Source organism: Aptenodytes patagonicus, chromosome 7 (genome assembly GCF_965638725.1).
Source record: "Aptenodytes patagonicus chromosome 7, bAptPat1.pri.cur, whole genome shotgun sequence".
Lineage (NCBI taxonomy): Eukaryota > Metazoa > Chordata > Aves > Sphenisciformes > Spheniscidae > Aptenodytes > Aptenodytes patagonicus.
The window spans coordinates 28,146,648-28,174,610 of record NC_134955.1 but is presented as its reverse complement, the minus strand read 5'-3'; the positions used below and the strand labels follow the sequence as shown (position 1 = coordinate 28,174,610).

The 27,963-nt window shown below is 38.4% G+C and overlaps 1 protein-coding gene across 23 annotated transcripts in view; it reads left to right on the top strand.

Moving 5' to 3' along the window:
* MADD (MAP kinase activating death domain) overlaps positions 1-27,621 on the top strand; it is a 79,073-nt gene extending 51,452 nt beyond the window's left edge. For 15 of the 23 annotated variants that reach the window (XM_076344494.1, XM_076344492.1, XM_076344489.1 and 12 more), the window contains 13 exons: positions 1,239-1,397; positions 3,118-3,226; positions 3,787-3,849; positions 4,203-4,323; positions 5,476-5,581; positions 8,060-8,170; positions 10,150-10,257; positions 10,341-10,505; positions 11,818-11,890; positions 13,819-13,925; positions 19,330-19,399; positions 24,281-24,327; positions 26,077-27,621. In XM_076344494.1, coding sequence (XP_076200609.1) covers positions 1,239-1,397; positions 3,118-3,226; positions 3,787-3,849; positions 4,203-4,323; positions 5,476-5,581; positions 8,060-8,170; positions 10,150-10,257; positions 10,341-10,505; positions 11,818-11,890; positions 13,819-13,925; positions 19,330-19,399; positions 24,281-24,327; positions 26,077-26,184 — 1,347 coding nt within the window. In that variant the 3' untranslated portion in view covers positions 26,185-27,621. The remainder of the gene's footprint in view (positions 1-1,238; positions 1,398-3,117; positions 3,227-3,786; positions 3,850-4,202; positions 4,324-5,475; positions 5,582-8,059; positions 8,171-10,149; positions 10,258-10,340; positions 10,506-11,817; positions 11,891-13,818; positions 13,926-19,329; positions 19,400-24,280; positions 24,328-26,076) is intronic. The other 8 variants (XM_076344497.1, XM_076344495.1, XM_076344493.1 and 5 more) reach the window with 2 other exon arrangements.
* Positions 27,622-27,963: the final 342 nt, after the last annotated feature.

Sequence of the window (27,963 nt, the reverse complement as noted above, 5' to 3'; positions counted from 1 at the left end):
GAAAACTAGCTGAACAACTGGGCCCAGAGGGTTGTGATCAGTGGCACAAAGTCCAGCTGGAGACAAGTCACTAGTGGTGTACCCCTGGGGTCAGTACTGGGGCCAGTACTGTTCAACATCTTCACTGATGACCTAAATGACGGTACAGAGCAAATTCGCAGATGATACAAAAGTGGGAGGAGTGACTGACACACCAGATGGTTGTGCCACCATTCAGAGGGGCCTCAACAGGCTGGAGAACTGGGCACACGAGGAATCTATGAAGCCCAACAAGGGGAAAACACCAAGTCCTACATCTGGGGAGGAATAACCCCAGGCACCAGTACATGCTGGGGGCTGACCAGCTGGAAAGCAGCTTTGTTGGGAAGGACCCTGGGATCCTGGTGGACAGCAAGCTGACCATGAGCCAGCAATGCACCCTTGTGGCAGAAAAGGCCAATGGTATTCTGGGCTGTATTAGGAAGAGCATTGTCAGCAGGTCGAGGGAGGTGATCCTTCCGCTTTACTGAGCACCAGTGAGGCTGCATCTGGAGTATTATGTCCAGTTCTGGGCTCCCCAGTACAAGAAGGATAAGGATTTGCTGGAGTGAGTCCATCTCAGGGCCATGAAGACAATTAAGGGACTGGAGCATCTTTCATGAGAGAGACTGAGAGAGCTGGGACTCTTCAGCCTGGAGAAGAGAAGGCTCAGGGGGGATCTTATCAATGGGTATAAATACCTGATGGGAGGGAATGAAGGCAAGGGAGCCAGAGTCTTATCAGTAGTACCCACTGGCAGGACAAGAGGTAGTCAACACAAAAATTAAAGCACAGGAAATTCCATCTGAACACAAGAAAACACTTTTAGTTTGAGGGTGGTCAAACACTGGAGCAGTTTGCCAAGAGAGGTTGTGGATTCTCCATCTGTGGAGATTTTAAAAACCTGACTGGACATGGTCCTCAGCAACGTACTCTAGCTGACCCTGCTTCAGCAGGGGGGCTTGTCTATAGATGATCTTAACAGATCCCTTCCAACCTAAACAGTTCGGTGATTTTTCTGAAGGGCTTTTTGAGTGTCTTTTCATCTTTTTCTGTGGAGTAGGATTTGATGAAAAGATAATGTTACTGAAGGAGAAAAGGCAAATGTGGCCTTCAGTTGTACTGCTTCTTATTTGGTGCCTTAAGAAGAAACATTTTACAACTTTTCTCTCCATGGTGTCTTTGTCTATTGAAAGTAACAGCTTTATTTTTCTCCACAGGTTAGTAACAGTTCCGGAGAGACATTAGGAGCAGACAGTGACTTGAGTAGCAATGCTGGTGATGGCCCGAGTGTGGAAAATGGTGGCAATTTGACAGGATCCAGAGGCACTGTGTCAGACAGTGAAATTGAGACAAACTCTGCTACTAGCTCTATCTTTGTAAGGGCATTGCAGACTTCCCTTTTTTATTTTTCTTTTCTTTTTTTTTTTTTAAATTAAATCTTGTACAGTATCATTTCAATGTGTGTGCATGTGTGGAAGAGGATCTCTGATGCTGTTCTAAGGGTTAATCAGTGATGACTTACAATATTAAAATATTAAAGATGCAATTTTGTATGGATCCACGTGCCTTTCTTCATTTCCTGTGCAATACATGGTTCTTTGAGAGCAGTAGATTTACATCTCGCACCATGTTACAGGCTCTAGCAATATTTAATTCCCCCTCATTCAATATTTCTCTCAACCAAATGGACATTTAATTGCCCTTCAGAGGCAAAACAACATTGAAGGGCATTGTTTGACCTTACCTAATTGAGAGGAATGGATTCCCCTGTTTCTTAGGAGCAGCTGTTTGATACAGCAAAGGGATGACCCATTGTAGGTTTACAGCTGTTCTGTTTCTTTAAAACATTACTTTAATCCTATTTGAAGTGTAATCATAACTTTTAAATATATTCCATAGTTGGAAGATCTGTATGCAGTAAAATTCAAATGATCTGAGAGCACTTCTTGTTCATTTTGTTTTTTAAAGTCCTTGATTATAATATACATCTTACCAAGAAAATAATTATATACTTGATTTGACTAAATCAAGCTGTCAGCCAAATATGAAAACAACTTGCAATGCCTTAAGATTGGTCTCACTGTGTTCATTATTTTATAATCCTGATGAGATCGTAAAAGCCTTTATAGGGCTTCTACTTCTAATTTTAAGCAACAAACAAAATCATTGTGCTTCATTGCAGATTTCTTCTAAAAGCATGAAAATGATGTAACCACGTCCGCTTATTTAGCTGCAAGAGGGTGTCTTCTCAGTTACTAAAGAGTTACTTTTTTTTTAAAGTTTTCTGCATTTTTCTACTTGATTAATGAAACTAAATGTAATTTTAAGAACCCTTGCAACAGATTTAGAACAAAGATGATGGGTGTACGTGATGTACGATGAATGTCAAGTATCGCATCATAGTTTACCTGGTGGTAGAGAAATAGATGGGCCAGCTTTATTATCATAGTTCCTGCTGGTTGATAGTCCCAGCACACAGTTCTTCAGACCACATGATATGTAATCATTTATTTAACGTCATACCTTTATGAATAGTAAATGAAAGAAAAACCTGTAAAGTCTGAATGTGAGATAGAGCTCAGGTAATCTTATTCTGCTTGTGAATACTCATTTTCTGCGTAGTCCTGAGAATGCTGCATATTTCTTCCTCCGTTCCTCACAATCTGTACAATGACAGTGATATTCAGCTATTTCCTAAACAGTGGGAAAGATTTACTATTAGAATTTGGGCAAACTTACTGCATAAGCATGAAATATGGGGGATGACAGAAGAGGTTTAACTGTTCTTTCCTTTAGTCTGGGATTTGCATTTTTTGTTTTGTCTCAGTTTTCCTTCAGGGGAAGCATTTTGCTTCCTCTGTGTTTTGATTTCTCTCTCTGTCTCTCTTTGTTTTTCCTTTGTCTGACTCTGGACTTTTAAGTGTATTACCTTGCTCTTTGAACAGAGTAATTTTTTTGTTTTGTGAACATTTGTGGGAGAAGTGTCTGTGAAGTATAGCTTGCAAACTGCATCTGTTAAGTACAACAGTGGACTGCAAGAAACAGCCCTGCAGGGCGCAGAGTTAAATTGTCTGACACCTCTTGTATTATTTTCAGGCGAAGTCTCACAACCTGAAGCAGAGTGTGAAGGATAGCAAAGGCAGTACTCCAGGGAGAGGTCCAGAGGACGGGAACCAACGTGTCTATCTCTATGAAGGACTTTTGGGTAAACTATTTTTTTTGCAGGGAGGGGAGGAGGGGATCTCTTAGACTGAAGTTCAGGTGGAGTCATGTCTGGGGCAGACTGGAATTTTTACATTCCCAGAGACTTTTTAACCTCTTACTGTTGCCCATACTGGTAGAATAGGGTGGCGCATCAGGCTGTTCAGAGTAAAGCCAAAGATCTGCTGGGGAGATTGAATAAGAGTAAGAGGAGATGGGTGTGAGTGGTGTAGTTTGCATAAAATGTAGTTTGTCCAAGTCTCTTGCTGTTCTTGAATATGAATTCTTTAAACTGTTGGAAAAAGAGGAGAAGGAACTTACCTAGCTATGCATAGAAGACTAAAATATATCCCTGATCTTGAAAAAAGATCCTTCAACTTAAGTCATTGAACAGAGGGCTACTAAACTCAGAATACTAATGGCCTTCGAGTGTATCCTTGGATTAGGAGTATATTGACTTTTTTGAAATGTATTTCATCTGGACTTGCTGTTAATCAAGAGCTCTCTCTTCCTGTGTTTTTCATCCTTTCCATTTATCGTTCCTACCTGCTTGGAATGGTGCAGGTAGGGATAAAGGATCTGTCTGGGACCAGTTAGAGGATGCTGCAATGGAAACCTTCTCTATGAGTAATAATCTTATCTTTCCACTTCTCTGTGTGTTTGCCATGATCTGTGTTTGTGTGAGATATTCCTGTCTCTTTCGGGCAGTGTTAACAGTATATGGAAGAAGATACACTCCTTAAAGAATAGAGATGAGAGGTACTTTTGTGTAAGGGTTTGAAAAGATTATGCCATGAATTAGGATGAGATACATGTCTTCTCTTTTACACTTTTCTTCAGTTGTGATATTGCTTGTCATTTAAAAGTAACTTTTTTTTTTAATATGGATTAATTGTGTGTTGGCTTATGGTATTTTCAAGGAGTGGGAAGGAACAGGGAGTAAATGGAATAAATGCTCAATTTTTGTATACATTGCATAGGCAAAGAGCGTTCAACTTTGTGGGACCAGATGCAGTTCTGGGAAGATGCTTTTTTGGATGCTGTGATGTTAGAGAGAGAAGGAATGGGGATGGACCAGGGACCTCAGGAGATGATTGACAGGTAAAGTTCATTAGTAGAACTCTTTCCTTCTCATTGTTTCACCTGGGGCTGAAATACTAAAAACCCATTTTTTTTTACTGCTGAACATGCTATTGTCACTTTGTAAACCTTGTTACTATACCTGACTGTTCCAAAGTGAGCCTTTTGTCTCTGTGCTGGCCAGTATCTCCTGATACTGAAATACTATCTTCAGTTGTGATATATATGGGTTTTTTAACTCTTGTGAAGAGGTGGTATTTCCAGAGAAATGGGTAATGTAAGCGTAATCACAGTATGAATAGATGGAATAGACTAGATCAGTAATAAAGCAAGAGATTTCTGTGGCAAGATGACTGTATTCTGGAATAAAGGAAGATACCAGTGTGTTGACATAACGTGAAAGAATTAAATGTCTTCAGAAACTGCATTTTAAGCCTTCTCAAAATGCTAAGTTACTTACAGGTGTTTTTACTTTACAGTTTGTAGTTAAAAGAAACAAACAAAAGAACCACGAGGGAACCACTCTCTAGAAATATCTGCGTGGTTGCTTAAAGCTAGACTACTTATAAGATGTCAGTCTTCGCTACCTGCTTGCTTTATTCCCCCCCGCCCCCAGCTCTGTTAATATCTGATCATTCTCTGCTCTGTCTACCACCTGCAGTTGTACCACCAACACCCATGCTATCATGTAACATGGGATCTGGTAGCCAAAATAAGAACCAGTTTGTGGGGTGCTCGTTTGAAAACGATTTCTTTTTCCACAGACTACCTACCTTACTGGAAAAAGAGAGTGCCTGTGCAGTTTACTTCTGCCTTGCAGCTACATTTAAGCTCTAAAGGCAGGTAGCTCTTGTACTGAGTTACACATCCCTCTTCTGGCAGTTACAATTGTCATGGAGCTGCGACTGCAGAAAAGAGGAAATGGATAAGCCCAGTGGACCACTGAGAACTTTCCCACTGAGCAGATGTTATTTACTTCAACTAGTTAATAATTAATGGAAATGTTTAATTAGTGATCACAGTGTTTTACTGGAAAATGCCCATTTGGCTTAGTGTTTTTGGAGGTTTTATTTGCCATACGCTTTACAAATAGTGATCTGTCCTCTGCCAGTGCTTTAGTGAACTGGATGAAGTATGCCTGTGAGTCTGCTTCAGATCTAGCTCTTCTTGCAGGTATCTTTCTCTGGGAGAACATGATCGAAAGCGTTTGGAGGATGATGAGGACCGCTTGTTGGCTACACTGCTGCATAATATGATTGCTTATATGCTTATGATAAAGGTGACTTTTTTCTTTTTCTTTTTAATAGATCCCTGCTCAGATTTAAGCAGTATATTTTGTTGGTGTTGTCTTGAAACCATACATGTCTGTTCACAGAGCTCAGAACAGTGAAGTATAAAAGAATGTTATAAAACATCTCCTAATCTTAATGAAAAAATTGCTTCAGTACCTGGAGATTCTTTGAGATATGTTGTCTGAGTTTATGCAGTTTTGTGCCATGGGTATGCATGTACATTGCCATTTACAATAGAAATTTACTGTTTCTATTAGTATCTTTAGAGGACATTCTTATTTTTAAGAGTATGGGTTATAAATTAAGTAGAGAGCATCTTCTAATCTGATTTCCTCACAGCTGCAAATTCCAAACGTGGGCAGATTGTGAATATACACATCAATAACTTAATATGAAATTTGCCGTTACTAGTAAGCAACCCTTTTTTTCCCCCTCATTTAATGGGCTGTCTATATGCACCTTAATGCGCAATATCTTTCTTTTGGTCTGAATAATTTCTTAGATAGTCCAAATCCTCCCTCAGTGTCACTGGAAAATCAGTCTTCTAAAATTTTTGTCATGTTTAGAACCAGCTTAGGTGCATGGTTTTACCTGTAACAGATTTGATGCACTGTGCTGTCCAGTGCAACAGCTTGACAGTAAGAATAGCTGTACACAAGTGATAGTTTGATAGTTTTCACTGTTTAAATGAGGAGGTGAGACATTATTCCATAGATAAAGAATGTCTGATACCCAACCAGTGGAAGAAGTTATTGTATGTAGGTTTTTTTTTTTTTTTTGGGGGGGGGAGTGGTGAAAGAAAGAAGGTATTGATTTTTCCTGACATAAAACTTACCTTCACATTCCATTTAAGATGGGATTTGAGTATATTTGGAATGAGTTTATTTCAGAAGACGACTGTGGGATTTGGCCATTAGGACATGCATTGCTGCAATACTTAAAGTAGAAGTAATAATAACCAGCGCAGTTACTTTCATCACAGGATGCAAAAGAGGAGAGCAAATAATATTGATTTCAAAAGGCTATCTCATGACAGATGTTGATAGAGTTAGTTCCAGAGGGGAAGAGTGTCTTTTGGTGTGGTGAAAATAATCAGATCCCCAAGAAAACAGTTTCCTGAGGGAAAGGGATAAGGAGGCAAACAGGGTATTATGCCTTTGAAAATGCTATCACTCTGGGCCTATGGGTTATAGATGAAAAGGGAATACAGGGGATCTGAGAGTTGTGATAAAAATATTGTTTCTTTCATTGCATCTTCAGAGATGCTCAAGAGTGAGGATGGGATGAAGGACTGGGCAAAAGAAGGGTTGTTGTGGGGTGTTGGGTTTTTTTTGTTATTGTTGTGGTTACTTTTTTTCTGCCCTGATTATCAGTTTGGGGATAAAAGGTGGTGGATCTAGAATTTGGTATATATTATTTGTATATAGGATTTTTTTCAAGCAGTTAGAGTGAAGGCTTTAAGAGACTAAAGACTGTACCAAGGTATCTCATCTTAGGGCAGCTTCTAGTAGAAACTGCAAAGTTGTAAGGCCTTCTATTACTAGAGAGGTAAATTATTCTGAGCTATCAAGGGAAGCATAATCCTCCAAACCCAACACCTTGGTATTTTAATTTATATTCTTGTTTTGGGATAGCAGAGCCTAGTATTTTTTACCTAAAAAAATTCTTGAAAAATACAATGCTTTCTTTCAAGCGCAAAGAATTCTTGTCAAAGGAAGGAAGCAGGTCGAGTTTGTTTTGTATGCTCCATAGCACTAAGGTCATAATCACAATACGTTTAAAAAGAATGTCCAATCTAGCTTGAAGTTGGTGCTCAAGCATGAGTGTACCGTCTTGAAGCCTTTAGTATCAATGGCAGGCATTCATAATAGCCTTTTGAAATGGCACCTGCGGCCATTTTGCTTCTGAGCTTCTCTGTAGTTCATCTTCAGGAGGAACCTGCTGCTGTTTGACGACTATCTGGAAATGTTTGTTAGACCCCTGGCCTAGTGACCAGGATACAGATCATGAAAGAGTGAGAATCCTGAAAGATATCATGCCTTTGTGTTAATATTTCTTGTGTTGAGGGCTCCACAGTTGACTAAACCAACTCTTTGCAGAGGAAGAGGTGGAGAAGCTAGCCTGGCAGATGAGACCCATCACATAAGTGGCAACATGGAGAACTGAGAATACCAAACTGATGTCAGTAGTTGGAAGCGGAGGGTAGTGGAATCACTGCTCTGTTGTGCAAGAGTAGGCAGGAAATCTGTTGTGCACAGTATCACTTGCCCAGTAGCTGGGAAAAGTGGTGTATGTGCAACTTCTGCTTGTATTCCTGGGCTAAAGAGGCCCTAGCATGACTGAGCTGGAGATCAGTTGTTTTGCTGTCTTAGCAATGGAAACCAAGATATGTTGATTTTGGGAGACAGGAGATGCCGCCTGTGAATAGAGGAGAGTATGTAACTGTATTTATATCTGTTTTCTAGGTGAACAAGAATGATATTAGGAAAAAGGTGCGTCGTCTAATGGGAAAATCGCATATTGGATTGGTGCACAGCCAGCAAATAAATGATATTCTAGACAAACTTGCCAATCTGGTAAGTAAAACAGTGATGAGTGATGTACCTGTGGGAGCTACAGCAGAGGAAAAAAATTGTCTGAAAATTCTTCTATAAATGCTCTGCAACACTAATTTAAAAATATTAAAAATAATTAAATTGAATTATTAAACATTGCCTTCACATGTATAGAATAAAGACTGTGATTGTATGACCCTGTTTATAATATTATAATGTTATGCAGTTATCAATTAGAACTGCAGTACAAATACATATACACATGACACTTCAGTACCACAGTTCTATGCAACCCTAATGTCTTCTTAATATCACTTGCGGGAACCTTTATTCTTACTATGACTGTAACAAGTGTTTAGTTTGCCATCAGTTTCCAGGTCGTTATAAGACTGGTATAGAAACTGATTGCTACAAAACTGTTTCCGCTATCAGCTGCCATGCAGAATAAACCTTACGTCCTGTAATGCTCATTAAGAATATAGGCTAACACTTAAGTTAACAAAACTAGCCAGCTTTTAACACAACCGTCACCGGGGTGGATGCAAGTTAGGTCCTTTGAAAGCTAATTTTTCAAAGCATTTTTACATTTGGAACTTAGCTTCATGCACAAAAAGGACACAAAATTCTCTTACAATTAATTGGGAAAAAGCAGACCAGTTTACTGCAATGTTACTGGAACCCAGACACCTCACTATCTTATACTGAGTATGGTACCAGCGTGAATGTTGTTGTATGCTGTGATAGCTCTCGTAGTCACACTTGTTGAAACTAGAGTATCTTGCTTAAGGCTTTGTCCAAAATTGCCTCCGATCAGCTGTGTTAAAAATACTTTTTTCTTTCATTTGTTGAAAACGCTCCTAGTGTCACCTAATGGGTTTTTTTCCAATAGATCAGGAAAAATTGGTTTCAAAGTTCATGGATGAACTGGCTGGATGGCCGGGCCCAGAGAGTTGTGGTGAATGGAGTGAAATCCAGTTGGCGGCCGGTCACGAGCGGTGTTCCCCAGGGCTCAGTACTGGGGCCGGTCTTGTTTAATATCTTTATTGATGATCTGGATGAGGGGATTGAGTGCACCCTCAGTAAGTTTGCAGACGACACCAAGTTGGGTGGGAGTGTTGATCTGCTCGAGGGTAGGAAGGCTCTGCAGAGGGACCTGGACAGGCTGGATCGATGGGCCCAGGCCAACTGTATGAGGTTCAACAAGGCCAAGTGTCGGGTCCTGCACTTGGGCCACAACAACCCCATGCAGCGCTACAGGCTTGGGGAAGAGTGGCTGGAAAGCTGCCTGTCGGAAAAGGACCTGGGGGTGTTGGTCGACAGCCGGCTGAACATGAGCCGGCAGTGTGCCCAGGCGGCCAAGAAGGCCAATGGCATCCTGGCCTGTATCAGAAATAGTGTGGCCAGTAGGAGTAGGGAAGTGATCATGCCCCTGTACTCGGCACTGGTGAGGCCGCACCTCAAATACTGTGTTCAGTTTTGGGCCCCTCACTACAAGAAGGACGTTGAGGTGCTGGAGCGTGTCCAGAGAAGGGCAACGAGGCTGGTGAGGGGTCTGGAGAACAAGTCTTATGAGGAGCGGCTGAGGGAACTGGGACTGTTCAGCCTGGAGAAAAGGAGGCTGAGGGGAGACCTCATCGCTCTCTACAACTACCTGAAAGGAGGTTGTAGCGAGGTGGGTGTTGGTCTTTTCTCCGAAGTAACAAGCGATAGGACGAGAGGAAATGGCCTCAAGTTGCGGCAGGGGAGGTTTAGATTGGATGTAAGGAAAAATTTCTTTACTGAAAGAGTGGTGAAACATTGGAACAGGCTGCCCAGGGAAGTGGTGGAGTCACCATCCCTGGAGGTTTTTAAAAGACGTGTAGATGAGGCGCTTAGGGACATGGTTTAGTGGGCATGGTGGTGTTGGGTTGACGGTTGGACTCGATGATCTTAGAGGTCTTTTCCAACCTCAATGATTCTATGATTCTATGATTAATGATTGCATATTTTTTTTTGTCTAGAATGGACGGGAACTCCCTGTGAGACCCAGTGGCAGCCGCCACATCAAGAAGCAGACTTTTGTAGTACATGCTGGGACAGACACAACAGGAGACATATTTTTCATGGAGGTAGAGACAAGAATAATATTAATGCAACGAGTAGCATTCAATAAATAATATTAGAAATCTTATGTAATATTTTGTGCTCCCAGGTATGTGATGATTGCATTGTGCTGAGAAGCAACATTGGAACTGTGTATGAACGTTGGTGGTATGAGAAACTCATCAACATGACTTACTGTCCCAAAACAAAAGTGCTGTGCCTCTGGCGGAGGAATGGTCAGGAGACACAACTGAACAAGTTCTACACAAAGAAGGTATGCATCTTGTTTAATACACACAATACTGAGGGAAAACTGCATAGAACAAACAAATCCTTGGGTGTCACATTCTGTGTTTAATCAAAAAATAGCATTCTCTCTCTAGCACTGGTTACTGAACTGCAATGGCTGTTTAACAGCACTGACATCTGAAGCTGGCATTATGCCTTGTTATTTGCTTGAAGACAGTAGTACAGCAGGATGTAACTTAGGAAATTACATGTGTAGTGTTTACTTGGTTTTTTGGATAGAAGAAGGAAAGCATCAGTATTACTAAATGTTGCATTATCTTGCAGGCTTTATAAAGGTAGTAAAAATATTGTGGTAGATTCATGGGGAAAAAGCTAAATAAAACTATGTCTTACTAATTGAGTTGATTGTGTCATTTTTAATGGCAAACCCAAACTGACAAAATAGATAAAAATTTTTCTCCATGAGCCCATGTTTGATTTTTATTTCATATATGCCTACATTCTCTGCTAATATGAAAGCCCTTTTCTTCTCCTTATGATTAATTGCAAATATAAAGAAATAGGTTTAACCTACTAGGAAAACTCCAGTAACTCTTAGAACTCCAGTAACTCCTACACAATGACCAGGAAACAAAATGTAAAGATTTGTAAATGCAAGTAATATATTGAAAGGTTATTATCTTTGAGATACATAAAGGGATTAGATTTCTGCTTCAAAAATTTCATTTTACATAGACCAGGTCGTCATAATGCAGGTGTGAATACAAAGGGAAGGAGGACAAAAGCAGTGTGCTACAGAAGTTACTTGGAAAGCTAATTGCATGTATCTTGGGCTTCAGATAGAAAATTTTCTTAAATTTTACTCTGAGTTTATGGCTTAACATTATTTGATATTAGAGAGGGCAGTTGGAGGAAGATGAATAGAAGAATATGGCATAAGGAAGTTGATATGAATATCAAAAAGGTAGATCATATGGGCATGACCATTAACATTGATTGCTGGAAGCCGAAAGAAAGGGAGAGATGGTGATATTGTTTTGAGGCTTTTTCTACACTAGGAAACTGAGTAAACTTGGTTAGATTGCTCATGAGCATGTGCCAAGCCATGAACTCTTCACTAGCTTGTGCTATGAAATGGTATCATATAGTTTCTCTGTCAACTTGAAAAATAAATATAAATACCATCTAGTAATTAGCTGTGGTTGAACTTCTATAGGCTTTTTGTTGTTATGCACCACATGGGGCTTGTTTTTTTTGTAGAATCTTAGAATCTTGCTGTTCTTTTCCCCTAGTAATTTGGAAAAATAACATCGTATTACTCTTCTTTTATATGTTAGTGTCGGGAATTATACTACTGTGTAAAAGACAGCATGGAGCGAGCAGCAGCAAGACAACAAAGCATTAAACCAGGTACAAGATTTTGCTTGTTGGGAACATTTGTTGTTTAATCTGCAATCAACAAATTTTTTTTATTAATAACTTCTTTGAACATAATCTCCTTTTACTTGGAAATCTGAGGGTAGCTTTGTACATCTGTGTGTATGTAGCAGACTTGGTGTTATCATTAGCTTGCCCCCAGATACCTCACTCTAAATACAAACATAAACAAAACACCTGTATAAAGAAGAGTGGCATTTAAGGAGGACTAGCTGCCAGTAAAATGATAACTAAGAAAAGACTATGAAACTTCAGCTTCACTTTCTCTTCACCGTTGGCTAGCTACTCCTTATATTCCTGATTGAGACATAGAACTATGTTGTCCACTTTGTGTTGAGAATGGAGGCTAATGAATATGCTTGTTTGTCTTAGTGAATCTGCAGTGATGAATCTGCAGCTTTCTGCAGACCTTCAATGCAGAAACCTTTTCTATATCGGAAAGTCTCATACTGGTGCAAGTCAAAAGGTGCAGTTAACCCAATGTCCTTATATCAGTACAACTTCTCCAGTGTTGACATTCTTCTTAGTTTAGCATAGTCATCTGGTACAGGATAGTGTAATTATACCGGTGACACTTTTCTTGGCAAACACCACTTTCCTTTTCCTGTTGAGTCAAAAAAACTAGAAAAGTGGATTTGCAGTTTTGGGAGATTAGTTCTTGGGAAGGCAATTTTCCATTTTTCTTAGTCCCCAGAGAGCAGCAGGTGCTGTATGTACCTGGGTAACAAACATGAAGGTGGCTTTTTTTATACCTTCATAAGATGGTCATAAGACTCCTTGTTGGAGTCTGTTTGCAGGTTCAGGGTAACATCACTCTGGTTTCGTGTTTTCAAGTTTGATTTTTGTTGCAACTATTTCTTTTTTTTCAAGTGGATGCTGGGACTCTGGGAGCCATGCTTTGAGGTACAAGCCTATTTTAGGTGTGTCTTAATGCCAAATCTAAGGGGTCTACATTTTATACTCATAACTGGCATCAGCATGACTGAGAAAATGACTTGCGTTTAAGTCTAGCATCCTAAGTGCTCAACTCTCAGCTAGCTGTTGGAGCTTGGAAGAGCCACTGTTTTCTTCCTCCTACCATTAGTCCAGTTTAATTTGAGGAGCGGGAGGAAGGACTGGACTTTCACTGAGGGTAGAGGAGGCAAAAGTATCTTTGGAAGCTATTTTAAGACTTGGGCAATAATGTAGTATTAAAAATGTGTTTGAAAGCCATTCTCCAGAGTTCAGTGGTTCTGCACAAATGATGATTTTTTAAAAAAATCATTATAAGAAAGCATTTTCTAGCTGAAGTGAATGATGTAAAAGAAACTAGATGAAAATGCCTAGACTGTCATCTATTAATGTCCTCTATTAAATTGTCATTGTTGTAACCACGTTGACTTTTTCATTGTTGAAAGCATAAAACAATGCCATACAAAAATCATCAAGCTCACAAATGCAAGCCTAGTTTGTACTTGCTTATGTGTTTGTACTTAAGTCTGTGCTGTCTGTGGTGTTATGTAATTGCAGTGTCTTACCATGCAGAAATGAAATGTGTCATTTAAAACAAACAAACAAAACCCCAATATGAACTACAATAAATACAGACTGAGCTGACATCTATGTCCCTTCATGTAACCAGGATGAAATTTGTTATGATACTTAAAAGTCTAGTGGTTCTCAGAAGGCTGTCATTAGTGAGTGGACTCTACTGAAGTGCTGCCTACTATTCTTAGTAGTGTTCTCTTGCTATGCACATCGGATGGAAATTATGTTTTTATTGTTTTATATTCCCCTTCTACATATCATGACTTGGCTGACTGCTTTCTGTTCTTTCTCTCTCTCTCTTTCTCTCTCTGGATATTTTTGTTTGTTTGTTTTCCTTTGATTTTTTTTTTTTTTTTTTAATTAACATATCACAGGCCCTGAGTTGGGTGGTGAGTTCCCTGTGCAGGATATGAAAACTGGTGAAGGAGGTCTTCTTCAGGTCACACTGGAAGGCATTAACCTGAAATTTATGCACAGTCAGGTATGAGGAAAATCCGTGAGAACACTGTGAGCATGAAGCTTTTTGCAGCACGCCTGTATATGTGTTTCCTCTTCCCAGAGTATCAACAAGGACAAGGGATAGCGTGATGGGGGTAAAAAAGCGTATGTATATTTGCACACAAACACACATGCACATATATATATATGAGTATATATGTAAAAATGTACTGAAATTAAATATCCTCAGGAAAACTATAATCAATGGAAGAAAAACATTGATACAGGTTTCAACTTCTTGTTTCTGGTGGTCTGAATGGTCTAAGCACAAAACAAATGGTAGCCAGTATATTAAGGGACAGAAAAAGTGATCAATAGTAATCTAAACTGCCATAATGCATCACACTGTGAACATATCCTGATGGCATATGCAGTCAACCTTAAAGATATAGTGTTTGAATATTGCAGGTACAGAGGGCAACCTTCTGCATCATATTTAATCTGTCTTGTTTTAAAATTTGAGAAACCATCTGTAGAATTTAGTATGAAAATAAAATGGGAAAGTGGCTCTTGCTGTTATTCACAAAAATAAGAAAAAATTACTGATTTTTTTTTTTTTTCCTTCCGAATAGCAGATCTCTTGGGCATAGAGGAAACACAACTAGAATTGTCATTTCTTCCTTTCTCTGGATGTTGTTTCTGTTGCTTCCTTTTATCCTTGTTTTTTATTTTGCTTTGTGTTTTTTTGTTTTGCATATGATCTTAAATGCATGCTATGCTAGACGATAGAATCGATTTTTAGGGGGGGGAGAGAGAGACAAAGTGTGTGTGTGAGAGAGAGAGAGAGAGAAAGAAAAGCTTCTGTCAGTCCTCTGTGGAGTTTTTTTTTCCTTTCTTCCTGACTAGACTTTTCTCCCCACACAAGCTTTATTCTTCTTTGAGGATACGTCAGTGTAGATCCCACTGGAAGTGCATGTGCATCTCAAACACACATGCTCAGAATCTTTAATGCTTCTCCCAAGGTCACAGCAGCACCATGTGCCTCTCTTGAGTTTGTATGTGCCAGTATAAGGAGTGGAGAGTTGTGAACCTCCTTCAGTTTTCTTCCTGTCTATTACCAGGGTAGAACCCGGACTACAGCTGACCTGCTGTAGTATTTCAAACCTACTCTGTGATGGAACAGTCTACCTGTATGACTTAGTTATAGGTTTTAACTTTTTATTGGATATGCCGAAATATGAAGAACTGCAGGAGGAACTCATCAGTAGTACAGAATGAATTTTCATAGTTACTGGAAATGGCACGTCTAAAGCCTTTGAAAATTAAACGCTGCTCTTGAAGCAACAGTTTGATATCATTATAGACGGACGTAATAGAAATTACTTTGTCCTAAGGTAAGGACACACCATAGGGAATGTTCTGTTTGCTTCTCATTTTTCTTCTGCCAGAAGTCAAAAAAGATGCTGAGCTCAGACTGCTCATCTCTTGAACAGAACATCCAGGCATATATGCATTTGCAGTGAGAAAAGATATATAAGAAGGTAGCCACATCATCATCATGATGGTTTCTTAAGTGTAACAGGCATCTTCACAAGACAAAGACACTCAGTGTTAAGTACATAGTAAGCACACATGTATCTGTCCAAAAGAAAAACTCCAAATCCTAGAACATACCCTTGTCCTTAAAGTCAAAGCCTTTTTTTTTCCCTGAAAGACTGGAATGACATTCTGAAAGAAACCTTAGGGAAACCTAGTACTGATAGTTACTATACAACTGTCAGGACCATTACCAGTTGAATTTCATACCACAGATAACTGAGTCCTGTGCTACCACCAGCACTCCTAGAGTACTAGCTTTATCATACCTTTCCTTACAGAGAATGGTGTTCTAATTTGCTGTCCGTGGTGAAAATTACTACATCTTTTCTGGAAGACAGTCTGTGCAGGTCAGACCCAGAAAGTATGCCAGCTGTCTCCCCCACCTGAAAGATTATTCCTCCTCTTCATCACCTTTCCAATGAGCCTGTAGCCAGATCAGTTTCCATTACTTAAGTTGGATATTGAAACAAGTACAGTTCTGGAAAATATACTTCATTTATTTGATATGTTTAATTCTTGGTCTGTTAGATTTACACTGCCAGCTGGCAAGGGCATTCAGTACCATTTAGTGGACCTAAGACATATCCTTGTTTTCCTTCTCAAAGCAAAGTGTCTAAACAGATATCAAAAGTCTACCATTTGAGGGTCTGTGTAGAATGGACAACTGTAGCAGTTACATAAAGGACTCCTACTAGTTGCACCATACAAAAAAAATCCCCTCCAATTTCATAATCTGTGGAGCTAAAGGATGTTTGCATTCTTATTCTAAAACTCATCAACCAGCCTGCTTTCTTAATAAAAGGTCTGCTGTTCTAGATGAATTCTCCTTTCCAATTTTCATATAAATTATATGAATTTCTCCCTAAGGCAGTTGATTTCAGAATATGTATATGAGCATGATTAAAACCAGGATCCTATAGCTGTTTCTCTGTGTTGAAAATGGCTTTTTCTGTTTCTATTGAATTTGGATGGGGATACTAACCAACAAATGCCTACAGGACCTCATCAGGCACAGCTTTCTCTTCATCTTCCTTTTCTTACTCCATATACAGGCCCTGTTCTTGACCCTCTTTCCAAGTACTCTTTTCAGCAATGAAGCTTACTAAAAGAAGGGATTTCTGTTGCTCTGCTTGGTTGGACACCATAGAAATAATTCATTTAGAACATAGGAAGAACATACCTTTTATAAATAAAAAGATAAATGGAGTCTATTCTGTCCTACCTGAGAAGGCTGAACATACTGCTTCAGTGTTAGAATGGTGCTTGCTTTCATGAAACTGTTTTTGAAAGCCGTTGATTTGCAGCGTGTATATGTTCTTACCGCCTTATGAATTCCTCAGGAAATGTCTTGGATGCATGGTGGGCCAACCTGTTATTGACATGATAGTTGTCTTTACTGTTCACAAATGGTCTCACCATGCTGGCAGCGCCCATAAGTTTAAGAAGAAAGAATGTTAAAGTCTATCTGTGCCTAGCAGGTCAGAGGAAGTCCTTTGGAATAGGGAGGAATCAAGTGTACCTGTGGCATTGGCAGACTATTCTGAGTTTGCATCTACAAATTATGTTATAATATTGGGCCTCAGTAACTTTGTCCCCATTATGAATTCATCTGTGTCAAAAATAGATGAAAGTTTAATAAAATGCAGCAGGCACATGCCCATCTACAGTAGGATCCACACTGAATGCTCTGTCTTGAAGAACCACAGTTTTTCCCTAGGGTAAGTAACTGTTACTTCCTTTACGCTTGTTTTCTGATTGAGTGAGAGGAGAGCATCTCTGTCCCTTAAACAATATAACAAGAAATTGCCCATCAACTCATATGTCTTCTGAAAACTGATAACTTACTGTAATTGTGACAAACTCGATAAATTCTTATCTCATTCATAATTCTTGTGGAAATGCAGCACTCCTTAACATTATACTCAGATCATGAGCACATGGGGCAGTCAAGTCTTTTAGGCAGCTTTACTGTTACCAGATAAAACAACAAATGTTTCACCTGAGCCTTTCTATTGACTTTCTGAATTTTGTACGTTAGACTACTAGCAAAAACATTTCACAGAAAATATTACAGAAAAAGGAAGCTAAGTGCAATAAAGAAAGTGTTCTGTTATTGACTTGTTTACTCTGTAACTATTCCTCAAAAAATAAAATGTTTTCGACCAACTAAACTGACATAGAACATCGGTGAAGACAGGCAAACAAAAAAGATGGGATTAAGTCTCCTTTCCCTGAGTGCTTGAATGTAAGCAGAAAGCAAGCTTCAGATTTTCTGATTAAGTAAGTGGAAGTTTAGTTTTTTATATTGAGCAAAAAATATCCTGGGTCTGTTTTAGGTCTCTGCTAATAAAAAAAGTAATAAAACCCCTTTAACTTGAAAATCAACCCGATTTCTCTCAGATGTATGGTGCATTTACTGACCTCTATTGATACAGATAAGCCTGTTTCTTAAAAAAACCACAACGATTTCTGGTGTTGACTCCTTTGCCTTTCTTGGGTGGCATATCATCTATGATTACAAGGATGTTGCTAGTATTGGATTCAAAAGGGTTGCAGAGATTTCCTTTCCCTTCTTTCCAAGACAATGAAGTTTCTCCAGTAACATTTTTAAAAAAAGGTCCTGAGATCATGGTGTCATAAGTGTATAGGCACTGAAAGTATCAATCCAGACTACTGGAATACAGTCCTGCAAGGGTCTCTCTAAGGTATTGGACATAGACTGACTCTGAATGTTAGGACAATGTTACTCTTAGTGTTTCTCTTGCCTTGAAAAAGCAAGTATGTTAGAAACTGGAATATGGAATTGATTCCTTATAGCACTTTCTACAGATTCTTCTGTCTGTGTACTCACTCTGACTCTTTTGGAGATGTGCATATAAGAAGGGGCTGTTTTGTATCTTGAAATAGATTGGATATTGAACAAACTCCTTGTGCTCAGAGAACTTGTTTATTTATGCAGTCTTGGCATCTTGGTTCTGGACTGAAAAACCTAGTCATGTAGTTCAACTGTTTTGTCTTCTGGGGTTCACGTATGTAAAACATGAGTTTAAAGCAGGTTTGTTTTGTAAGTGACTGCTCAGCTGGCAGCAGCCATATGTGAAGTGAGAAAATAGAGAAGGGTCCAAACTCTCCCATCCTGCTTTAAGCAGAAAACTGCTACTGACTGTTAAAGGAGACAGTTCCAAGAGTAAGTATGCAGATTATGTCTCATAAACCCTAGTAAAGTCCTAAACGGCAAGGCTCTCAGGGAGAAGGAAGAGTAGTTGTTCCTCATTGGATTAAATTCGACTACTGGATAGGTTAGAAGGATCTGTGTCAGGGTGGGAAGTATAGTGCCCCTTACCTGCCCTCTGTGCTGGAGGAGGATGCATGGAGGGGCAGAAACTAACTGGGATGGATCAGAGGTTACAAATCGTGCCAAATTTGGGAGCCAGCTTTTTTCTCGTCCCCCTTTTCTGTTATATTTCAGGTGTGTTGGTATTCTTTTTGCAATAACTCATTTGAGTGCCTGAAGGGGTAGCAATGTTGGATATGTCAGAGTTACTAACTCCTTCGTTTCTCTTCCATGCTTTCTCCTCCTGCAAGGAGCGGAAGGTACTTCATCTTCTGCTGTCTTCGCTTCTTAGCGCTTTTAAGTTATTTGTTGATTTCTAGCATTGTGGCAAGTTTGTCTTTTGAATATTTATTTCACCCTTTATTTATATATTAAACTGTAAATGAACCGGTAGTGTATATTACAACACTTCAGGTTGTATCCGCTGTGATGATGTTTTTGTTTAATTTTGGTTTTTAGTTTAAAAATAACAAACCTGACTAATTTTATGTTACTTTTCCTCCTGTTTTTGTAGGTTTTCATAGAGCTGAATCACATTAAAAAGTGCAATACTGTGCGAGGAGTCTTTGTCCTGGAGGAATTTGGTAATTACATTATTTTGATATTAGGTCTGTACTCACATGGCAGTAACTCAAATTTCCAGTCTTCAGATTCAGAGTTGCACTGCAGTTTCAAAGATGGGAGATAAATGTAGATTGCACGTGAGAAGTTGCCTAACTGAGAGATGGGTGACTTAACGTAAAAATTTACACATTAATTTTCATCGTATTAAGATTTGTGGCCTAGGTGCTTTTTGTTAATAGACAAAGAAGATGTTCTGAGTCTTCTGAAACGAACAAAACAACAGTTAAACTTGGATGTGTGTAGGAATTTTCTTTGGTATGTTCCTTTTTCACCTGAAAAGCCACATTTTTAAGCAGGACTTATAGCTGATCTTTCTCAACAAACTATGCTTTCATTACAAAGAATTACTGTTAATTGCAAAGTTTCCTCTTTGCTCTATGTGGAATTTCATTTTTGTTGTATGGAGCAGATAATGTTTTGTCAGGTTGCACTTTATCTTGTGGTTTTTGTTTCAGAGCATGACTGGTAAAGAGTGGAAAAGTAAAGGTTAAGTAGAATAGAGAATTTGTGCTATTTTGGTCAGTTATTGCTATTACATATAATCTGCCTACAGTGTAGTTTGGGGAAAATTCTGGGTTACTATTCAGTGTTACTGTCAGTCACACTATACTTAGTGACTTCAGATGCAGGTCTCCAGAAGAATGATCCACATACTTCTCTTGAAATAGTCCCCAAACCCATATTGGTTTATTCTTCCACCCATCTGTGAGACATTTGTCTAGGTCTTAAGTGTATGTATGAAACATTTAAAAAGAAGATAAAATTTACAACATTCTTTCCGTAGTAGATCAGCATCCATACTTTGGCCGTTAATCAAAATCTAAATCAGCAGCTCCCTTTACCAAGACTCTCATTGTTCGTTGGTGCTCTGAATAGAATGTTCTGGCTGAGGGATTGTCTCTTAGAATATAAAAGACAGTTAATATGAGATTGCTGAAATTAATGTCTTTGTCCATAATAATGTGTTGTCTCCTTTCGGTGATACAAAGGTATAAGGTATTCAAATGACAAAGCCTTTCTGACTATTGCAGTTTGCTTGTTGTTTGCCATAAACTAATCTCCCAGAAGTTTGGGATTTGAATTTGTGAACAATTTTTTCCCGTTTTCTGAAAATGTTGTTCATGGTTCAAATGATCAGATCAGTGTATTTAAACCCTGAAAAATTTCTAATAGTTTAGATGTTCAGAAGTTGTCTGCACTTTATGGTTGCATATTCCTTTGATACCACGTTTTCACCCTGACGGGCATGATTCATTTTACTACTTACAGAAATTGCTTAAGGCTGTAAACTCATCAACTTATTGATGAGTTTTACAAAGATGAGAGTTCAGAAGCCATAAAATTAGCTTAAAGAATGGCTTCAGCTTCTGAAATCTTTAACTTAAAAGACATTACTTCGATCAGAAATGAAGTTTGCATCATTTTTTGAGAGGTTTTAACTCAAAGTATTTCTTTTAATAGTTTGTTTATATTGCACAAGAAGAAAGAGAGTCTTTCACTTAGTTATTTCCAGTCAACTTCTATTGATGACTCTGTAATACAGCATTTAGCCCCTAAATAATGACTGTAATAACTGTAAGAAAAAGAACTTTTTTTACTGAAAATTTTGTAATTAAGGGCCTACTGCAAAAGCTAGAATTGTGATATAGAACTTATGAAAGGGTAATTTTAAGAAGTAATTAAAAATAAACTGGGAGTTGGACACTACAAGCAAAAACTGAGAAATTAAACCAATTAAATTACAAATACCCTCCTCCCAAAATAGAGGGCACAGACAAGAACCAATTTAAATGTACCAAATGAGATTTACAATTTGCCCATCCAGCTAATAAAGTTTCTTCAAGAAAGATGTTGCAGGGGAGCTAAGCTTTCTTCTTGTGCAGAGATGAGAGACTACCTCAGAGCTACTTTTTTAATTGTTATAAAGATGAGAAGATATGCTAATCTGTCCTGTTCAAGAGAAATTAACATGTTAATTTGTTAATAGTAAACTAACCACATTCACCAAAAACTTGTGTGGACTTGTTAAGAATGAAGTTATTTAGCTGTGTTAAACATTGTGAACCTTGCAATCAGATTTGTTATAGTAGGAGTATACTGAAGCACTACCTCCTCTTAGAAAAGTAGAGTGTGGTAAGCATGCATACTCCAGTCTGGTGGGAAATACTTCAATGCAAGATTCGTTTATTTGATTTTGCCAAGCATGAGTGCTCCAAGTTTAGTGATACCGCAGCAGGAAATTAAAGGTCTGTTTGTGTTAATGCTGGGTTTAGATGGCAGCATGAAAGTTGGAATTGTGATTTCAGAGCAGGATGCAAGCAGAAGTTCAGGAATTGTTGCCCACAAATGGAAGTGGAGATTTAAGTAAGTGAGGAAATGTAAGGCTCTTCCCTCTGGAATTTGAGTTACTGCTGTGTACTTGTGCTTTACTTTCTTGTGGCCCCTTCACCGCCGCTGCTATGAAAACCTTCATTCTCCAGCAGGTAAAGTGATGTCCCCTAAACTCATTCTATGCTAGCGCCATATTTTCATTCACAGGACCAAATGCTGCAGGATGGTGCTTAATAATTTACTCCCTTCATCCACTTAGTTCAACAGCATCAGGAATAACTTTTAATGCTAGAAGAAAAGTGCTTCTGCTAATCTCTTAATTTGAGGCTTGGTTCTTTTTTTCTTTTTTTCTTTTTGTTGTTCTTCTTTTTTCTTTGTATTCTGCAGCGGTAGTGCTTTGACTTTCTGAGTGTAAATCCAAACCCACTCTTTTTACTCTTCCTAACTCAGTCCTCTCAGGAGAATTTTCCCCATTGGAAGGACTGTGAAGGAGTACTTTACTTAAAGACAAGGCAACTTACTGACTGTGAAGTGGGGAGACAGTACCTTGCCTAGGTGCTCTCCTGTTCCCTCTCTTCCTATTCTCAATTATGATACAGGACTTTACAGCTTCCCTTCTCTCCTTCCCTCGTGGCACAAGGTCCTTACAGCTTTCCCTTCCTGCCTTTTGAAGAGTATATGAACAGTTGTATGTTATCCAGTGGGCAGTGAGACTTACACAGCTGTAAAAGTCCTACCCTATTTGGCTGTGCACCAGCCTCACTCCCACCTTTATCCCCTGGTGACATGGAGTTAATTTGGAACATCTGGTGCAACGGGTAAGGTAGCTTGGATGTGCACCTCCTTATCTCCCCAACTCTAGTCACTGGTATCACTGGGGCAGTGCAGCCTGGGTGTGCACTTCCCATGTTTCTCAGTCCTTAATGTAACTGACAACTCCAAGAAAAGCGAGAATTGAAAAATTAAACAAAAGTATTAATTACTTTTTACAACCATATTCTGTACTTTTCACTAGTTTTTTTCAAGAATGACAATACCGTGACATACAAGAATTAGTAGGCACTGGTTTATATTCAGAGTACTTTCTCAAACCCAGTCTGCACTGCCTACTTTTGGCCCCTTAGAGTGTGATCCGTCTCCCTCTCCAGCGTTTAGCTGTGTCATATCATAGTTGAAAAGATGACATCTGCATGGATAGGTTTTGTTGTGGACTTTTCCTAGTTATTCATACTGAACTCATCTGCCTCTGTTTCTTTTCTTGTCACTAGTACTATGTGTAATAAAACATTTACCCTTCCTCTATGAACCTGGTATGATTTGGTTTTGCATAATTTCTGTATTGCTGCTTCTAAATTTTTTTGTTGTGACACAGAAATTCCATGGCAAATTTCAGCTATTCTGGAAGGGAAGTATTCAAAGTTGGTCTTGGTATTCCACTGATCTTAAACTTGACATTTGTATGTTCTTAGTGTGGTCTTTGTTCTCTCCTGGTGATTTCCCATGGTATCTGTTCACAACAAGATTTGTAGACCAAGTGTGGGTCAAAGGCACAGTTCAGATGCAGTGCACACTAATGGGATGGTTACAGCTTGCTTTTCTATGCATTCCACAATGAGAACAAAAGGCGAACTTTCTTTAGCTATATTATGCCTGTTTTCCTTTCTGTTAGTTTGAGGCAGTGCAAGGGAGCAAGATGAAAAAGATTCCCCCCCCCCCCCCATCAGTGCCCTAATCCTCTTTATATATAAAGTCTTCCAGAAATCAACAAGTCTGGTATTTTAAGAATACATGTAACTGAAATCAGTATTTTACTTTAAGGCAACTTGTTCAAAAGCAATGAACATTTTCAGTGAGTATGTCAAGTAAATACCATCACACACATCCTAGAGAGGAAAAAGAATGTCTTGAGAAACTCTTGAAATAGAACTGGGAAACAGTCTTCCAGTTTAGAAAATTTTCTCCCTCAGCTCTTTTTTTTTTTCCTTCTGGATTTCACTAACTTACTGCAGGGTCTCCAACAATTCTTTTGAGATCTGTTTTTCAGCAGAGAAGGATTCAAACATTTAAAGGATAAAATCTTTGGGAATTGTATACTGACATATTCCTATGGAATTGTTGGTTTATGTTTTATCCTAGTAGACATTGGGCATATTTTGTTATTAAGCATATTTTGTCATTAATTTTGCTGTCTAGCAGGAATAAGTAGTATAAGAAAAGCCAGAGTCTCTAAGATACGTCAAATATCTACTATGGTTTTCCAAACAGAGGCAGTGAAATATTTTTGCCAACCTGAGTAATTTATGGTACTACCAGTATCTTCAAGGACATACGTAATGTAAATGAGGAGAAGGAAGAGTATCTAGAAGTGAGGCATAGTGAGGTGCCCTGTACCTGCACCTGCTGTCTGTGTGCATCCCTTCCCTTTCCTGTGGGAACATTGTGCTATTTCTTTCCCCTTTTCCTCTCGTTTTTTGAACTTTTTGTTTTGTCTCTTGCCCGTCCGGTTTTAGTTCCTGAAACTAAAGAAGTGGTGAGCCACAAGTACAAGACGCCAATGGTGAGTCAACTGTGATGCCTTCTGGTAGTTCTTTAGAGGATATATCTTTACATTTTCATGTGGCAAAAAGAATTACATTGAGATTGCAGGATTTGCAATGCTAATACTGCAGTGAAATACCAGCTGCTCTTTTATGATAATTTTCCTTAAGGGAAGCCAACAAAACTTGGTGATAGTTGTTTCTATGAAACTAGAGGAACTCAGGTAGTGTAGAAAACGTGGTCTCTTTTGTTCAGATATTTAAAGATGCAAGGTAGCTGGTTTGGCATGAACTTTAGCACAACAAGAGCTAGTGGAACTGTTAAATTTAAGACAGTGCAAGAAAACAATCCTTAATCCACAGAAAAGATGGGAAGGTTGACTAGTTCCTGGGCATAAAATGATTGGTAACTGAATTTTATGAAAAATTCCCATTTCCTCATGAAAGTGAGCAGTGAGATGCAAGAGAACAGTGTAAGTATTGATTCCTGCTGTATAGGTGAGTTACTGCTGTGGTTTAGTGTTCAGTTTTTATAACATTTTTTGAACACCAGCAGTTGATAATGATACTTAGCACTCTTACACATAATAGTTCAATGATCCGGCTTACATGCACTTATGAGGAAGAAATAGAAGCCAATGATTATCATCAGAACTGAAATTTCTTCAGTTATTTTATGTCTAAAGTGCAGTGTGTACATTTTGTGATTGCAGGGAAACCTCAAAAGGAGAGAGAGAAAAATTACTTGAAGAAGCTAGAAATGTTTTAGAAACAAAATGCTTACAATATATGTAATTTAAGAAGCAGATCGCTGTATCTTTTAATAAGAAAAGCCAGTTTAATGAAAATTAATTATATTTTACATAAGTGTTTTACTTGTACTATAATACAACAAAACACGTTATTATGCTTATTACCTTTACAAAGATTATAAATGTCAATTTACAGGACAAGAACTTTTAAAATCACCAGAATAGCCAGTATTAGAACTAGGATATAAACTAAGTCTAAGTCTTACCTTCACTGAATTGTGCTGCCAGTCACATGCTAAAAGAGGATTTTCTGTTAACTAATAGCACACTTAATCAGTTAAAAGCAATAATTGTAAATCTTGCTAATGCTGTGTGAAACCCTCTGCTTTAAGGTAGTGACAAAATTGCTTGGTATTCTTCATATGAAACATGCAATGTTGGGTTGTGGGGTTTTTTAAATTAAAAAAAAAAAAGGGCAAAAAAAAAATCTTGTATTATCCATGGATTCACTATCGTTGATTAAAAATTACAAGGATTACCAGTCGTACTTTTGAGCATAAAAAGATAGTTGTGAACAAGGAAGAATCCCACCATCTCATGAGTCAAGGTACAGTATTGGATGTTTAGTTCTGGTCTTTTTAGTTAGCTCTTTCAATCCCTCCCAGAAAATTTCTTGTAACTTCATACAACAGACCAAAAGCAAATATGTAGGACGCTTTTTCTACAGCCAGCTGTCCAACTTTCTAGCTTAGCATACTGTTCTTAAAAATGATTCGAATCATACTATCAAGCAACTGATGTTTTATCCCAAAGGAGATTTTTTTATTTGTTATAAGGCTTTTCTTCTCTATCCATCTCAGTTAAAAGGTAGTATGGGACACTTTTTCCTGATTTTGTCTGTAGTCAGAGTAGTTGTCCCATGAAGGAAGACATGCAGCAAAATACGAAATGTGCAGTGGATTTTGTAAAACACTAAATCATATGAATTTCATTGTCTCCTTTTCTAAATTCTTGTAGGCTCATGAGATCTGCTACTCCGTGCTGTGTCTCTTCTCTTACGTGGCTGCCATTCGCGGAAAAGAGGCAGAAAACAAAAGCAAACCACCTCGACCAGTTTCCAGTTGATCACGATATTGGGAAATACCTATCCTTTGGCACGCTGACGTGCAGTACTCCTATTTTTACTGCAGTTACTGGAGCTCACTTTACTGTCTTCTATGAGAACTTGATTATTTATGTATGACCCTGCAAGTCTTTCCCCATAGAAAAACCTAAGACTTCACTGCTCAGTCTCCTTCTGAATTCATCCTTAATGGAGTTTTTATATGAGCTGTTAATCAAACAGTTTTGAGCATCAGCATCCAGCTGTGAGTGACCTACTCTGGCCATTCCTTTGGAATTCCTTTTTTCTTAAGATGACTAACAGCTTGAGTTCGGTTGTTTTTTTTGTTTCTGGTGGTACTTGTTACAGATTAATCACTTTACAACTGCAGGCTTCTGCTTTCAGATTCTCTGGTATGTGCTCAGTGGAAGCAGTCTGGTCCTGCATGTTGTTTAAATGCAGTGTTTTTATTGTTTTCCTCCTGTGTTGTTTGTTTTTACCCACCAACGGAGTTCTTGTCACATAGTTCTTCAGACCCTTTTGGTAGAGATGAACAATTTAGCTACCATAGTCTTAAAATATCATGTGACAATTGAAGTTTGGCTATTAAATTGGTCCATCTGTGGAGATGACTGCTATCTCAAGTGGGAAAAGAAGTGGAGAGAGAAACTTTGAAGGCAGTATATTGTGAAAAACTCTGGATTTTGTGGATTTGTGGATTGTGTGGATTTTCAAATGGGCATTGAGGTAACATTTGTAGATATCCCAGCAGTAGAGTTAACAGATGCATACAAGCACTACCTAAAGCAGTTAATCACAGGGATTAGAAAATGAATAAGGAAATGTAAAACTTGGAAACGTTATTGACAGAAGCATGCAGCAGACCCTTTTGTCTTTCTGCATTTGTAACTATACAACAAGACATTTCTATAGCAATCTATAGAACATGTTCTGAAGCCCAAAGGATTATGCTGTCTCCAAATTTTTTAAGCTATTGCTTTTTTCCAATCTGTACCTGTATATATCAAGGAATCTTGCAAATACTGTGTTGACGTATAATGAAACTCCCACAGTTAAAACTATCAATCACATTCCTTATTTTAAGTAGGCCGAAAATGAATGTTTTTTGCATCCTGTTTTTGTTCTTGAACTGTACTGCACTTGTCTGGAAAGCTCTTAGGATGCTGGGAGGAGAGACTGTCTAGAGAAAATAATGTTACATGTAAAATACCTGGAAAAAATGCTCTGATGCAAACTGATGTATTGTATGTTTTGACATAGAATTCTGAGTAAATGAACCCAGAAATAACCCTGTTTTGGCTTGGTCAGGGTGCCTACCAATTTGAATGGAAGACACTAGTAATGGGTGAGGAAATGATGTAAATATTACAGTACCACGTCTATTTATAGAAACTGTACAGCTGTCTGAATGTGAAAATAAAATGTCATTCAACCAGCAACTGGTTTTCATCCTCCTGTGCTTTTCTATTGATGCAACTTATTCTGAAATTAATGTAACTATATACAAAATACATCATACGCATATATGAAATAATGAAAAAGAGAAGACTATAAATGGAAAATCTACATTTCTTTCCACATAAGCAGTTAAAACTTGTTTTTGTTTTCTTCTATCATAACATCCATGTAATTTGTCTTTAAAAAAAAATCTGAAAAACACGAATAGGGAAAACAGACACATCTGAAATATTGAAATTTTTTTGCACACATGCAAATAGAAGCAAAAAATAAAGGATTTTTCATCCTTTCCTAATATAAAGGCAAAACTGAAATTGGCAAAC